This window comes from Pleurodeles waltl, chromosome 1_2 (assembly GCF_031143425.1).
Source record: "Pleurodeles waltl isolate 20211129_DDA chromosome 1_2, aPleWal1.hap1.20221129, whole genome shotgun sequence".
NCBI lineage: Eukaryota > Metazoa > Chordata > Amphibia > Caudata > Salamandridae > Pleurodeles > Pleurodeles waltl.
The window spans coordinates 450,707,450-450,723,766 of record NC_090437.1 but is presented as its reverse complement, the minus strand read 5'-3'; the positions used below and the strand labels follow the sequence as shown (position 1 = coordinate 450,723,766).

The 16,317-nt window shown below is 44.5% G+C and overlaps 1 protein-coding gene across 2 annotated transcripts in view; it reads right to left on the bottom strand.

Annotated features, from left to right (window-relative positions):
• PLAA (phospholipase A2 activating protein) overlaps positions 1–16,317 on the bottom strand; it is a 296,517-nt gene that overhangs the window by 256,654 nt on the left and 23,546 nt on the right. Inside the window, exon 5 of one of the 2 annotated variants that reach the window (XM_069240757.1) lies at positions 931–1,098. The exons of the other annotated variant lie outside the window; for it this stretch is intronic. Within the exon in view, the coding sequence (XP_069096858.1) occupies positions 931–1,098 (168 nt within the window). The remainder of the gene's footprint in view (positions 1–930; positions 1,099–16,317) is intronic. 2 annotated transcript variants of the gene reach the window in all.

Genomic DNA, 16,317 nt, shown 5'->3' with positions numbered 1-16,317 from the left:
GCCTCACAGGATTCTTCGCTGTGCTCGGGTGACAGGCACAGGTTACAGACCGAGTGTTGGTCCGTATAGGGATATTTATTGTGGCATTCAGGGCAGAATCGAAACGGGGTCCGTTCCATCGGCGTTGTTCTCCACGCGGTCGGGCCGACTAGGCCCCGACGGTGTGCCGAAATCTACCCCGAAGGGCACCGAAGCGCTTCGATGTTCAATGCGTTGTCGTATGTGTTTATCTCGAACCGGATCGCAACGATACCGTCGAAAATCTTCCGTTTTCAGCTATCTTTCCGTTCCGAAACTCGGAGCGACAGGAACACGTCCGAACCCGATGGCGGAAAGAAAACAATCGAAGATGGAGTCGACGCCCATGCGCAATGAGCACAGAAGGAGGAGCCACTCGGTCCAGTGACTCGAAAACACTTCTTCGAAGAAAAACAACTTGTAACACTCCGACCCAACACCAGATGGCGAGCTATGCAGACCATGTGTATCTACAGCGACAGATGCCATCGAACATATATTTTTCTATAACAAAACCTATTGGCTGGATTTGTCTCTGAGTGTGTGTTCCTCATTTATTGCCTGTGTGTATGTACAACAAATGCTTAACACTACTCCTTTGATAAGCCTACTGCTCGACCACACTACCACAAAATAGAGCATTAGTATTATCTCTTTTTGCCACTATCTTACCTCTAAGGGGAACCCTTGGACTCTGTGCATGCTATTCCTTACTTTGAAATAGCACATACAGAGCCAACTTCCTACACTAATTCACATCACTTGTTTTCTAAGATTACACAAATTGGAAATTGCTAAATTCCTAATTTACACAAAGTACTAAAAGTGTTTTAAAATATTCATGAAGTACAGTCCTGACAATAGGGAGTTGAAAATTACTTGAAAATAATATTCCATATTAAATTGCTGCACCTTGAGATGACGGGAAGATTGCAATGCTGTAAATATAATTAGTATGTCCATAGGAGACTTGAAGACACTCGCCAGAGATCAACCACCTTCGCACACTGGCATCGTTGGAGCAGGAGAGGAATTCGGTTTCACTAATAGTTGCAAGTCCTCTCACACAATCCTCATGTCCTTTATTTATGAACAAATACAAAAGAAGAAAAATGTAAAAGAATGAGTATAATTTGATGTATTTCAACATGACTAACATGAGCAACAAGCATCAGCTCTGAAGATAAACAGGATATTGTACATAACAAAATGTGTGACCACTGTACAACATGCATGCTTCCAAGGAACGACTTCTGTGCACAGTCCAGTTATATTCCACCCATACATATTTAACAGACTCCAAAATAGTAAAATAATTATCACAGAGCAGAATACTTTTGGTAAGAAATCCAATGTGGCGGCTAATAAAGTCACAGACTAAAGTCTCAAGCAGTCTCTTAATAAAGAGGATACAACAAAATTGATACACAATAAATCAAAATAAAAAAGGTGGTTGAATACACAAAATCAGGTGTGAGGTTCAACATACCTACTTTCAACACCAATTTAAGAATCTTTAGCACATGCAGCTACTTCTATTGGCAGCTTAGGAAACCTAGCACCACCTTGCAACAATATCAAATATTTAGCAGTTTCAACACTCACATCTTAACGCAAAGTAGCGAAAAAGACTGCTTTGTGGCGGATAACTTTGACTCACTTAGTAAGGTTTACCATAGTAGGAAGTTAAACAGCCAGTAGTAAATCTAAAATATACAATGGTCACACCTGATAACCAAAGCAAACTACTATGATCATATTTTATGGAAAATGTTGACACAAGAAAAACAAGCTAGAAAAAATACATGTTTCTGCAAATACATTCTAAGTGGCATGAAGTGATTCACATCAAGATACCACCAAGCTTTAAATCTGCATGAGTTTAAAGTACTATATAAACCTGTGAAAAGGGTTAAAAAAAATTGGGCAACCAGAATAATTGATAGGCAAAATAATAAATATATCCGTACAATACATGATTGGTGAAACGGATGGTCTACAGGTGCAGTAAGATGCTCCTTTGGCTGCATGAGTTGTTTCACAATAAAAAACAAACACTGCAAAGAAGTGTCCATAATTAGTGAGAAAAGAGCCCAGCTACTTCAGAAAAGATGGAGTTTAATGCATTCTCGGATAAGAAAGGCTGATTTTCATTATCTGACCTACTTTGATATTTCTAAAGATAAAAATGTAGCTGTCCAGAGATAATCCCATACACAGAATTGGTTAAAACAAAATTAAACATTACATTTTAATAAAAATATGCTTTCAATGTATAACTTTTACCTTTTATAAATAAAGTAAATACAGATTAGGTACATATATATACATACACACACACACACACACACACACACACATATATATTCACATACACACAAATAACCAACTGTAGGTACGGAATTATAGTTTGGACCTAGTTTCCATAGGTGAAATGTTTTTTGACTTGGCCTTGGTAATATACGCTGGCGCCATTTGACAAACCTTCATGAAATTATCAACAAAACAAAAACCTATACAAATTTCTTGATATCTGGGTGAAGCCAAAGCACAGATCTCATAGTGAGATCTGATTGGCACTTCAACCAGAAGTGCTAGCAGCCATCTTGGGACCAATATACATGATAGCACCCCATAGAAATGCATCGTAATGAATGGCTGATTTTGAGGGTCACAGAAAGGAAAATGTATAAAGGGTGATAACACATTTGTGTTACAATACAAATCATTTGTTGATGGCACCATATTAATTTTAGGAATTGTGGTGTATTCCAAGATGATTTTACCCTGTTGGGATTTCATGAATCATGGTTGAGAGAACTATTTTCCTGTAAAGGTTATGAAAGGTGCTCCAGAAGCTAAAGTGAGAGCATATTTTCTATAACTTCACACCATCTTTCTTAGCCACGGGAGAATGAAATCTGACATTCTCAATAAAATATGAACTTCCAGCAGGAGCAGCCTGTCAGTTGATTACCTTGTGTTCTACTGCAGCCCATCGCAGAGTCTTATGACAAGTGTGTGGCACACCTGAAGTCATTTTGATTGAATCAAACTAGTAAAACTTAAAACATTGAATTTAATAAGCAAGGACATGAGGGGGTTCATTTAGTCACAGGAATTACGCTTAGTGTTGTAGAAAGAAAAAGTAGGACGTGTTTTAAGTGAGTTCTTAAATATCTTCCTCTTCTATTTCATAAAACATTCTGACATGCAGGCTGAAACATGAACTTTCAACACCAGCAGCAGACTGCCAGTTAATTCACTGGTGATCAGCGGGTTTGTTACAGTGTTCTAATGAGCAACTAGAGTGCTAACATTCTGAATCTATGCCAAAGCTGTTACACATCTGAAAGAGATTGTGGGGCAAGCCTGTGGGAGTATTTCTCGATGAAGGGGAGGGACACCTTGTTGGTCTTAAAAGTAGAGGAAAGGAGAGGTACCCTGCCATGAAGGACACCCTGATCAGGAGGTATGGTCTCACCTCAGAGAGTTACAGGGTCAAGTTTAGGGAGAGTGTTTAACTTGGGTCACAAACCTAGGTAGAGAATGTTGATTCTTTTTGCAGAGCACTGGATAGTTGGGTGAAGGGCAGCAAGGTTACAGATTATCGGGGGCTGTACAATTGCATTGGATGGGAGCACTTGTCTAGTCATCGTTTTCCAGAGCTGTGCCAGTACTTGATTGACAGCAAGCTTAATGACCCCAAGAAGCTTGCCAAGGAGGCAGACCACTGCCTGAGCACCAGGGTCCCAAACAAGTTGTATGTGGGAGACTCAGCCATGGGTGAGCTGGATCCCCAACAGAAGGAGAAGGAGCTTAAGGGAGAGACAGGTCCCAAGATAAGGGGGGAGAAAAAGGTCCCCAAGGCCCTTCTGGCAGGAAGGAGGGAGGTTGTGATGGGCGGGGGCCAAGGGCACCCCATTTTCAAACCTGCTGTTTTGAGTGTTCTCAGCTAGGACACAAGAGAGAGGTCACTGTATGTCCTAAGAAAGCATTGACAGGTGGCCCCTCTACAGGGGTGGCGGCCAATGTGACCTTAGAGGGAGATAATCCCCAGGGGTAGGTCATAGGCCATGCCGTAATCTCCCTTAGTTGAGAGATGAACTCGGAGGGTGAGTTGGTGATCCCAGAGGGTGGGAGTAGTCACTTCCACCAGGTAAAAAGTGGAGGGGGTCCCAGTCACGGCTCTGAGGGACACCGGGGCTAGCCAGACCATGGTTGTGGAAAGGCTAGTATCCCCAAAGAAGTACACTAGCCAGGTATGTAGAGTGACTCCAGCCCATGGGCAGGAATTTTTCCGCCCTATGGCTCTGGTGTCCCTACATGTCTCAGACCTGCCACAACAGTGTCTGCAGTTTTAAACTGACAGTTCGATCTGGCAAGTGCACCTCTTTGCCAGGCCTAAACCTTCACTTTTACTACATGTAAATCACCCCTAAAGTAGGCCCAATGCAGCCCCATGGGAAGGGAGAGGTGTATTTGAAAGTTTGGACATTTACTGGTGTACTTGATATATCCCGATAGTGAAATACTGTTAAATGTGTTTTTCAGTATTGCAAGGCCTTTCCCATAGATTAACACGGAGATTGCCTTGAAATATCTCTCAAGTATAATTTCCCACAGAGAGCAGATAGAGATATGGAGTATGGGGTCTATGAACTCACAATTAAAAAATATATCTTTTAGTGACATTGGTTTTTAAATTGTAAGTTTGAAAATGCCACTGTTAGAAAATCTGCCTGGATGTGGAATACATGTCTGGGTCAGGATGACAGTTGGGCTTTTTGTGAATTGACTCTAGACAGTCACGCAAAGGGCGCGGAGGTATGCCCTGCATATCCGGATGGATCTTCCTGGGCTAGAGTGGTGGGAGGAGCGGACACTTGCACCTGAATAGGGCTGTGCCTGTCCTTACACAAAGCAGTCTTCAGCCCCCTGGAGTGTGTCTGGGGCCAGGGCAGGAAAACCAGGGCCTTGTGCACTACAAAGACTTTTCTTTGAAATTGCCTGCTTCAAAGGCAGAAATGACTATAATTATTGGGCCTCTGAGACTACAACTTCATAACACTTCTGGACTTTGGACATTCTGCCAGGATAAGGAGCTGGATGCTGTAGGAGGAACTGACTCTCTGCCTGTTGCTATGTTGTGCTGGCATGCTGCTTGCTGCTTCTGTCCTGGGAGTGAAAGGACTGGACTATGCTTTCTACATCCTCCTTTCCAAGGGTCTTCAAGGACTTGAACTTACCTTGCCTTCGGCTGAGAAGTCTCGGGGACATCAAAGACTTCACCTCCCAGTGCATGGACTCTTCTGCCAAGGGTCATGACTTGCCAGGTTTTGCCTACATCCAGTCCCTGGGCCCTTTGAAGTGAAAATTGATGTCCTGAGGAAGAAAATCCATGCATTGGATCGCCGCGGCTGAAAATCACCTCCCCTGCACAGTAAGGGACCAACACATCGTTTTGTTTTTATGGTGCTCACCTCCTCTGTGTCCCGCATCATCTTTGTTTTTGACGCATCCCAGGTACTATGTGTTAAAAAGAGACAACCATTGATTCTTCTGGATCAAGACTCTTTGAAACTCTTTAAAGTGATATCTTTGCTTGCGTATGTTGTTTTTTTTCTCGTTATTTTTGTCTTTTATTCCAGGGGTCTGGAATTTTATAAAATATCTACTTGTCCATGGGACAGGTTGCCTCATAAATCTACTTGTCCTGTAAAAAAAAAAATCCACTTTTCCCTTTAGTGCCATATAGTGCGGTGACAAATTAAGGCACTATCTAATTAGTGCTCTGATAATAGCTTCTCTGATTATGTAGCGTTTGGGTACTAGCAACGCCCTCATTTTTCCACCTTTCAGCAGATCTACATATAGGGGCTTGAGCTACGGATAACCAATAGTTCCATGATTGCAATGCCCTTTTGAGTCTGTGTGCAAAATTACTACCTTTCCTGTTTTCGGGGTTTTCATCAGCTTTTCACCTAATATTTTCCTACATGGCGAAAGGTTGGAAATTTACCCCGGACAAGTGCAGAAGTAAAACTTTTTCAAGGGCTGGGAAAAAGTGGTTAAAGGGAAAGTGCATTAGTAAACATTCAACAGATTTTAGCATGAGCGAATCTACACATGCGTATTTGCTATTGCAAAAGTGCAGTTCACAAATATTTTCTAGAAGTACTATTTTCTGGCTTATTTCTGTAAATACTTGTGAATTCATGAAAGCTGTAAATCTGCACTAATGCAAATATATATACCACGGATGCACTTTCATGATTTTTTCTTTCTTTTTTTTTTTTTTTTTAAGAATTGGGACCTTTTGTATTTATTTCAATGATAGCTCTCTCTTTATCAGCAGTTTTCTCTGTTAGTGATAGCATTTTGCTCTTTCACAAAGAGCATATTGGCACATAAAGTAGCTTTGTTCAATGGCCAGAAGTACTGTGGCAAGCTGTGCTTTTTTTTGTGCAAAATATCTCTGTATTAAAGTTTTGTGGTTAAGAAATAACTAAGCCTTAACCCCTTTGCTGCCAGGCCTTTTTCCCCCTCAGGTGCCAAGCCTTTTTTTTGGTTGTTTGCGTCAGTTCGCGCTTAGGCCGTCCTAACTTTTTGTCCACATAAGCTAACCGCGCCAAATTTGCGTCCTCTTATTACCCCAACATCCTAGGGATTCTACAGGTACCCAGACTTTGGGGATTCCCCTGAAGTAGACCAAGCAATTAGCCAAAATACAGCGACAAAATCGTATTTATTTTGTTTTTTTTTTAAACTGAGGAAAAAGGCTGCTAAAAAGCACCACCTTCCCATCTTTCAGACAGGCAGACTTGAATCAGAAAACCCAATTTTTCAACACAATTTTGGCATTTTACTGGGACATTCCCCATTTTTACTACTGTTTGTGCTTTCAGCCTCCTTCCAGTTAGTGACAGAAATGGGTGTGAAACCAATGCTGGATCCCATTAAACATTTCTGAAAAGTAGATGAAATTCTGAATTCAGCAAGGGATAATTTGTGTGGATCCTACAAGGGTTTCCTACAGAAAATAACACCTGAAATAAAAAAAATATTAAAATTGAGGTAAAAAAAAAAAAAAAAGGAAGAACCAGCCATTTTTCTCCACGTTTTACTTTAACTTTTTCCTGCGATGTCAGATTTTTGAAAGCAATATACCATTACGTCAGTTGGACTCTTCTGGTTGCGGGGATATATAGGGCTTGTAGGTTCATCAAGAGCCCTAGGTAACCAGAGCCAATAAATGAGCTGCACCTTGCAATGGGTTTTCATTCTATACCGGGTATACAGCAATTCATTTGCTGAAATATAAAGAGTGAAGAATAGGTATCAAGATAACCTTTGTATTTATAAAATGGGCACAAAATAAGGTGTTGAGAAGCAGTGGTTATTTGCACATCCCTGAATTCCGGGGTGCCCATACTAGTATGTGAATTACAGGGCATTTCTCAAATAGACGTCTTTTTTTACACACCGTCTTACATTTGGAAGGAAAAAAATGTAGAGAAAGACAAGGGGCAATCACACTTGTTCTGCTATTCTGTGTTCCCCCAAGGATCCCAATAAAAATGGTACCTCACTTGCGTGGGTAGGCCTAATGCTCGCGACAGGAAATGCAACATGGACACATCACATTTTTACATTGAAATCTGACCTGTTTTTTGCAAAGTGCCTAGCTGTGGATTTTGGCCTCTAGCTCAGCCAGCACCTAGGGAAACCTACCAAACCTGCGCATTTTTTAAAACTAGGCCCCTAGGGGAATCCTAGATGGGGTGACTTGTTGGGCTCTCACCATGTTCTGTTACCCAGAATCCTTTGCAAACCTCAAAATTTGGCCAAAAACAACACTTTTTCCTCACATTTTGTTGACAGAAAGTTCTGGAATCTGAGAGAAGCCACAAATTTATTTCCACCCAGCGTTCCCCCAAGTCTCCTGGTAAAAATGGTACCTCACTTGTGTGGGTAGGCCTAGCACCCGCAGCAGGAAATGCCCCAAAACACAACGTGGCCACATCACATTTTCCCAAAGAAAACAGAGCTGTTTTTTGCAAAGTGCCTAGCTGTGGATTTTGGCCTCTAGCTCAGCTGGCACCTAGGCAAACCTACCAAACCCGCGCATTTGTGAAAACTAGACACTTAGGGGAATCCAAGATGAGGTGACTTGTGGGGCTCTCACCAGGATCTCTTACCCAGAATCCTTTGCAAACCTCAAAATGTGGCCAAAAAAAAAAAACACTTTTTCCTCACATTTCGGAAACAGAAAGTTCTGGAATCTGAGAGGAGCCACAAATTTCCTTCCACCCAGCTTTCCCCCTAGTCTCCCGATAAAAATGGCACCACACTTGTGTGGGTAGATCTAGTGCCCGCGAAAGGAAATGTCCCCAAAACACTATCCGGACACATCAAAATGATCAAATACAAAACTACCTGTTTTTGTGGGGGGTGGGGGCACCTGCGTTTTTGGTCCTAGGCTTAGCAGGCATCTAGGGAAACCTACCAAACCCAGACATTTCTGAAAACTAGACACCCGAGGGAGTCCTCTCTCCCTTCGGACCCATATTTGGGTTCTGTGGCATCATCGAGAAAAGATCTCCAGCAAAGAGTCCCCTTTCGGTGGGAGCCTGTCAGACATTGCAGCGCCGGTCTGATGAGGAGCCGTCCGATGATGAAGCATGACACCCAATAGGGTGTGTGAGGACTCTTGCTCCTATTAATTAGGACTCCCTAGTATTTTCTCTTTCTTGCTTAGTTTTGTTTGGAACAGTGTATTTCATTATATAACAATATTCACTGGAGGGTATACACTGAACCATTAATCCTCCGATCCCCTTACATTTTTGAAGTATTGTGGCCAATAGACCCAAATGGGAGTCTGGCGTGTTTTATTAATTAATTTGGGGGGGGGGGGGGGGGGGGTTGGGGGGTTAGCGGTTACGCTTGCTCCAAGATTAGTCGGCTGGACCCTCGCTTTGTCTGCACTCAGGTACAGTTACCACATATATTGTGGGTAAACTGTGCCAACAATGGTTACAGAATAACACCTTAGGAGCAGTTAAAGAACATCTTAATACGCTATCTGAAGACATAGACTTGCAAGATTTCTTGTTAGTGTGTAGGAAAGTACCATCTTGCCTGGCATGTTAACCCCATTTTTCACTGTATGTATGTTGTTTTAGCCCTTGTGTCACTGGGATCCTGCTAGGCAGGACCCCAGTGCTCATAGTATGAGCCCTGTATGTGTTCCCTGTGTGGTGCCTAACTGTATCACTGAAGCTCCGCTAACCAGAACCTCAGTGGTTATGCTATCTCTGCTTTCTAAATTTGTCACTGCAGGCTAGTAACTAAATTTACCAATTCTCATTGGCACACTGGTACAACAATATAATTCCCTTGTATACGGTACTTAGGTATTGGGGTTCCAGGAGATCCCTATGGGCTGCAGCATTTCTTTTGCCACCCATGGGGAGCTCAGACAATTCTTACACAGGCCTGCCACTGCAGCCTGAGTGAAATAACGTCGTTATTTCACAGCCATTTTTCACTGCACATAAGTAACTTAAAAGTCACCTATATGACTAACCTTCACCTGGTGAAGGTTGGGTGCCAAGTTACTTAGTGTGTGGGCACCCTGGCACTAGCCAAGGTGCCCCACATTGTTCAGGGCAAATTCCACGGACTTTGTGAGTGCGGGGACACCATTACACGCGTGCACTATACATAGGTCACTACCTATGTATAGCTTCACAATGGTAACTCCGAACATGGCCACGTAACAGTCTAAGATCATGGAATTGTCACCCCAATACCATTCTGGTATTGGAGAGACAATTCCATGATCGCCCGGGTCTCTAGCACAGAACCCGGGTACAGCCAAACTGCCTTTCCGGGGTTTCCACTGCAGCTGCTGCCAACCCCTCAGACAGCATTCTGCACTCCTGGGGTCTAGGCAGCCCTGGCCTGGGAAGGCAGAACAAAGGGTTTCCTCTGAGAGAGGGTGTTACACCCTCTCCCTTTGGAAATAGGTGTGAAGGGCTGGGGAGGAGTAGCCTCCCCCAGCCTCTGGAAATGCTTTGATGGGCACAGATGGTGCCCATCTCTGCATAAGCAAGTCTACACCGGTTCAGGGATCCCCCAGCCCTGCTCTGGCGCGAAACTGGACGAAGGAAAGGGGGAGTGACTACTCCCCTGACCTGCACCTCCCAGGGGAGGTGCCCAGAGCTCCTCCAGTGTGTCCCAGACCTCTGCCATCTTGGAAACAGAGGTGTTGGGGGCACACTGGACTGCTCCGAGTGGCCAGTGCCAGCAGGTGACATCAGAGACCCCCTCTGATACCTTTCTTGGTAGCCAATCCTTTTCTGGTTATTTAGGGTCTCTCATCTGGGGTATTCTTCAGATCCCAAATGCAAGAGCTCACCAGAGTTCCTCTGCACTTCCCACTTCGACTTCTGCCAAGGATCGACCGCTGACTGCCTCAGGACGCTTGCAAAACCGCAACAAAGTAGCAAGACGACTACCAGCAACATAGTAGCGCCTAATCCTGCTGGCTTTCTCGACTGTTTCCTGGTGGTGGATGCTCTGGGGGTCACCTGCCTTCACCCTGCACTGGAAGCCAAGAAGAAATCTCCTGTGGGTCGACGGAATCTTCCCCCTGCTAACGCAGGCACCAAAAGACTGCATCACCGGTCCTCTGGGTCCCCTCTCATCCTGACGAGCACAGGAACTCTATCCAAGTGACTCCCACAGTCCAGTGATCCTTTAGTCCAAGTTTGGTGGAGGTAAGTCCTTGCCTCCCCACGCTAGACTGCAAACCTGTGTACTGCGTGATTTGCAGCTGCTCTGCTTTTGTGCGCTCCTCCAAGGATTCCTTTGTGCACAGCATAGTCTGGGTCCCCAGCACTCCATCCTGCAGTGCTCAACCCTCTGAGTTGGACTCCGACGTCGTGGGACCCTCCTTTTGTGACTCTGAGCCAGCTCCGGTTCACAAATCTTCTAAGTGCCTGCTCCGGTACTTCTGCGGGTGCTGCCTGCTTCTGTGGGGGGTTTCTGAGTTGCTGAGCGCCCCCCTCTCTCTCCTCCTCCAAGGGGCGACATCCTGGTCCTTCCTGGTCCCCAGCAGCACCCAAAAACCTCTACTGCGACCCTTGCAGCTACCAAGCCTTGTTTGCGGTATTTCTGCGTGGGAACACTTCTGCAACCTTCAGCACGCCGTGGGACATCTTCCATCCAAAGGAGAAGTTCCTAGCTCTCTTCGTTGTTGCAGAAACCTAAGCTTCTTCCATCCGGAGGCAGCTTCCTTGCACCTTCATCCGGGGTTTCCAGGGCTCATTCCCCCCCCAGACACTATCGCTACTCTTGGACTTGGTCCCCTTGCCTTGCAGGTCCAGGAATCAGTCTTCAGTGCTTTACTAGTGTTTGTGGTTCTTGCAGAATCCCCCTATCACGACTATTGTGTCCTTTTGGGGTAGTAGGTGTACTTTACTCCTACTTTTCAGGGTCTTGGGGTGGGGTATCTTGGACACCCTGACTGTTTTCTTAGAGTCCCAGCGACCCACTACAAGCTCCCATAGGCCTGGGGTCCATTCGTGATTCGCATTCCACTTTTGGAGTATATGGTTTGTGTTGCCCCTAGACCTATGTTCACCTATTGCATTCTATTGTAATTCTACACTGTTTACATTACTTTTCTTACTCTTACTTACCTGTTTTGTGTTTGTGTACATACAACCTGTGTATATTACTTACCTTCTTACTGAGGGTACTCACGGAGATACTTGTGACATATTGTCATACAAATAAAGTACCTTTATTTTTAGTAACTCTGTGTATTGTGTTTTCTTATGATATTGTGCTATATGATATAAGTGGTATAGTAGGAGCTTTGCATGTCTCCTAGTTCAGCCTAAGCTTTGCCATAGCTACCTTCTATCAGCCTAAGCAGCTAGGAACACCCCTATTCTACTAATAAGGGATAACTGGACCTGGCACAGGGTGTAAGTACCAAAAGGTACCCACTATAAGCCAGGCCAGCCTCCTACAGTTAGGTCCCAGAAATCCACGCTCTAAACGATTCCTGTATAAAATGAGATCTGGAATCTTTCTCAAATGGAAACAGCTGTGCGTTTAATGCCGATATATAAGGAAAAATTGTGAAAAGGCTATAGCTGTTGTTGATAATGACAAGAAGACTCTATCCAACAGAATATACTCCCTTGATAACAGTGTCATCTGTGATAGACATCATTCAGAATGACATGTCATTTTCACATCAAGTCAACTGTGTTCCATCATGCAGTTGGGTTGGACACTAAAGGTTCTGAAAAACGGCCGCATTCCATGGAAATACATTAACAGTAGTGACCTGTTTGCTGCTTTTAACTTACCAAGAGAACAACAGACGTTGGCTAAAATGGAAGTGAGTTTCACCATGCTTCATATAGAAAAAAGTTAAAGAAGTTGCCTTTCACGGTTGCAAAAAGGCCGATCAAAATTATGTCTCGTACATGGCATTATTTATCAGCCCATTTCCGCCTTTCATTTTTCAAAGTGCCCGGAAACATCTTGCAGTAGGCACAGGAGTGTGGCTAGGCGATAGCTATATTAAAGTAGAGGGGGAGTTGCCCTTTGAATATAAATGTCTGAATGTCGAAACAGAAGTCTTTCTCAGTGAAAGCGAAAGTGAGACTACTGTTGGTCATTCGATGATCTGCAAACAGGTGTCCCTTCATGGCCTTGAAATGCGGGGGTCCCAAACTTGGCCTCATTTCAAAAGGGTACTCCCATCCCTTTGATTTGCCCAGTATTTCATATAATTTGGAATGGAAGTTATGTGGTCCTGAACAAACAGACCTGTTGCGGTATAAGACCAGGAATTGCCTATGCAATTTCAGTCTCCAAGATTGTAACTTGTTGCGGATATGTTTTATTACCCCCCCCCCCCACCCTCCACACACGAGATAAGAGTAGCAGAAATGTGACCTCACAGTTATACTACTAATGTAAATTACGACACGCTGAGCAGACTAAAGGCACCCCTGTTCCAGAAACAAGTGAGTTTACATCAGCTAGCGAGATATATGCTCTCCAAGATAGCAAGATCATCAGACAAGATACAATCCCTATTAAATACCAACTTCCCAAAGCACTTTGGAGAGTTGGTATACAGAATATTCAACGCTTCCAGCACTACAGGGATTGTGCACTTCTTTAAGGCTGTTGGTCTGGATTCTAGTCCATCTTCCAGACTCTCTTCAGAGTCATTCCTTCAGCCATCCATTCACTCTTTGCAAGTGTGTTTGGCGGCTTTCCTGTGACTTTGACATAGATTGGAGGAATACTGCTGCTGCTGTTCCTGATGCACTGAATTCCAAAGGCTGTGTTCACTTCAGGCTGGTCATCCTAGGGGTGTCTCTAGCCTGGCAGTGCAACACGCCTCCTGTAAAGGTAATTCACCCACCTATCAGGTGCCAAATGGGCCCTGAGGCCTGGGGGTCGGCATCTCCCTCGGAGGACAGCTAGATCTGCATACCGAAGGCAGTGGGCTTCTCTTAAGCTTCCGGTCTTGGAATGCGGATTTGAAAGTCATCCTGTTGGGAGGGGTGTGTAACATCCCTGCCAGATCAGGCTTTGTTTTCAGACGTCCGGAGAGCAAAAGCTCTCTGTAGGAGGCTGGCCTGGCTTGTAGTGGGTACCAGAGGTACTTACACCTTGTGCCAGGTCCAGTTATCCCTTATTAGTTTAGAAGAGGTGTTTCTAGCAGCTTAGACTGATAGAAGGTAGCTATGGCAAAGCAGGTTAGGCTGAACTAGGAGACATGCAAAGCTCCTACTATACCACTTATATCATATGCACAATATCATAAGAAAACACAAAAGACAGAGTTACTAAAAATAAAGGTACTTTATTTTTATGACAATATGCCAAAAGTATCTCAGTGAGTACCCTCAGTAAGAAGGTAAGTACTATACACAAGTTATATGCACACAAACCAAAATTAGGTAAGTAAGAGCAAGAAAAGTAATGCAAACAGTGTAGAATTACAATAGGAGCACATAGGTATAGGGGCAACACAAACCATATACTCCAAAAGTGGAATGCGAACCACGAATGGACCCCAGACCTATGTGAGCTTGTAAAGGGTCGCTGGGACTGTAAGAAAATAGTGAGGGTTAGAAAAATACCCCACCCCAAGACCCTGAAAACTAGGAGTAAATTGCACCTACTACCCCCAGAGAGCACAATAGTCGTGATAGGCGGATTCTGCAGGAAGAAAAAACACCAGCAGTGCACTGACAACGGATTTCCGGACCGGAGGACCTGCAAGGCAAGGTGACCAAGTCCAATAGTTGCGACAGTGTCCGGGGGGGGAGGGGGGGTAGGAACCCAGGAAACCCCGGATGAAGGTGCAAGGAAGCTGCCTCCGAATGGAAGAAGCTTGGAGTTCTGCAAGAAAGAAGAGGACTAGGGACTTCTCCTTTGGAAGACAGATGTCCCACGTCGCGATGAAGCTTGCAGAGGTGTTCCCACGCAGAAATACTGCAAACAAGCCTTGCTAGCTGCAAGGGTCGCAGTAGAGGTTTTTGGGTGCTGCGGAGGACCAGGAAGGACCAGGATGTCACCTTTTGGAGGAGGAGACAGAGGGGGCGCTCAGCAACTCAGAGAGCCCTCACAGAAGCAGGCAGCACCTGCAGAAGTACCCCAACAGGCACTTAGAAGAAGAGTGAACCAGAGTCCACGCGAAGTTACAACAGGGGGTTCCACGACGTCGGACTCAGAAGGTTGTGCACTGCAGGACGGAGTGCTGGGGGTAACATGCCAGGCAAGATGGTACTTTCCTACACTCTCACTCTTAGGAGTCAGAACTTTAGTTCTAGCTGGTCTGCCACCAGCAAACAATCAGTTAGCCCACCAGCAGCTGGCAGTTTTTCAGGCGGCACCTCTGGGTGCATGTATTAATAAATATATCACTGGAATCAGTGAGGTTTTATAAATATGATATGTTTGATACCAAACATCCCTATTTTCAGTGAAGCCATTATAAAGCTGGGGAACTCGTATTGACCAGTGTTCAGCAAAGGCATTTAAAATTGCTTCCCTGTTCACTTTCTATATCTAAGAATCAACAAAGACACAGCTGGGGCATATTTGCTCATGCAGCTATGCCTTCACCTGTAATATAATGCACCCTACCTTAGGGCTGTAAGGCCTGCTGTGGGGGGACTTACAAATATTACAGGCAGTGTTAGGGGACATGGAACACTCGCATGTTGCATGTTGTGTTTTCACTTTTTGGAGCACCCTGCAGTGGTTGTTTGGTGTGCTAGGTTCCTCAGAATGGCGTGGTGAGCAAAATAATTGATGGATTAAACCCAGATCTGTGACTGGGGGTGAATGTATGATTAGTTCTGCATTTCGTCCATCATTTTTGTTTGTTTGCTTTTGACGCCCTAAGTGCATCGGGTATGCCAAGACATGGGTCCCGGGCTCACTATGCTATTGGATTCAAGCTAGCCTGGCTGATGAAGGGAGATATCCTGAAACCGGTCCCAGGATGCTTGTTTCTGGTCCAGGAAGGACCGGTCGTGGCAGTTCGGGCTGGACTGTTCCCATGGGGATCAGGGTCCAGACTGATTTGCATATGGCTGGGTCCAGACTTGGGTGGCATGGTGAGCAAAATTAATGATGGATTAAACCCAGATCTGTGACCGGGGGTAAATGTTTGATTGGTTCCACATTCCGTCCATCGTTTGTGTTTGTTTGCTTTTGGGTCAATTAGGGTGGCACAAATTATGTTGCAGCTCGTAGGGACCCTCTTTAGTATCTAGGCCCTAAGTACCAGGGATACCATTTATTAGGGACTTACAAAGGTGCTAAAGGGCCTGGCCACTAGAGGATCAGGTGACCAGGTGTTCTGTTTTGGGGGAAAAACACTGGCACTGGAGACCTGGTTAGCAGGAACCCAGTGCACTCAAGTCAAAGTTGCATCAAAATCGGGCAAGAAGTGGAGGGACATTTGCAACCAGAACCCAATTTCTTACACCATATAACTAAAAAGTACTTAATTCCTCTTTTACAAAAAAAAAAAAAAAAAAGACAACACAGAAAATGGTGAAGAGCAGTGTCAGGCAAATCATGTTTGCACCTTGTAGGAAGTTGGCTCTGTATGCACTATTTCAAAGTAAGGAATAATATGCACAGAGTCCAAGGGTTCCCCTTAGAGGTAAGATAGTGGCAAAAAGAGATAATACTAATGCTCTGTTTTGTGGTAGTGCGGTCGAGCAGTAGGCTTAT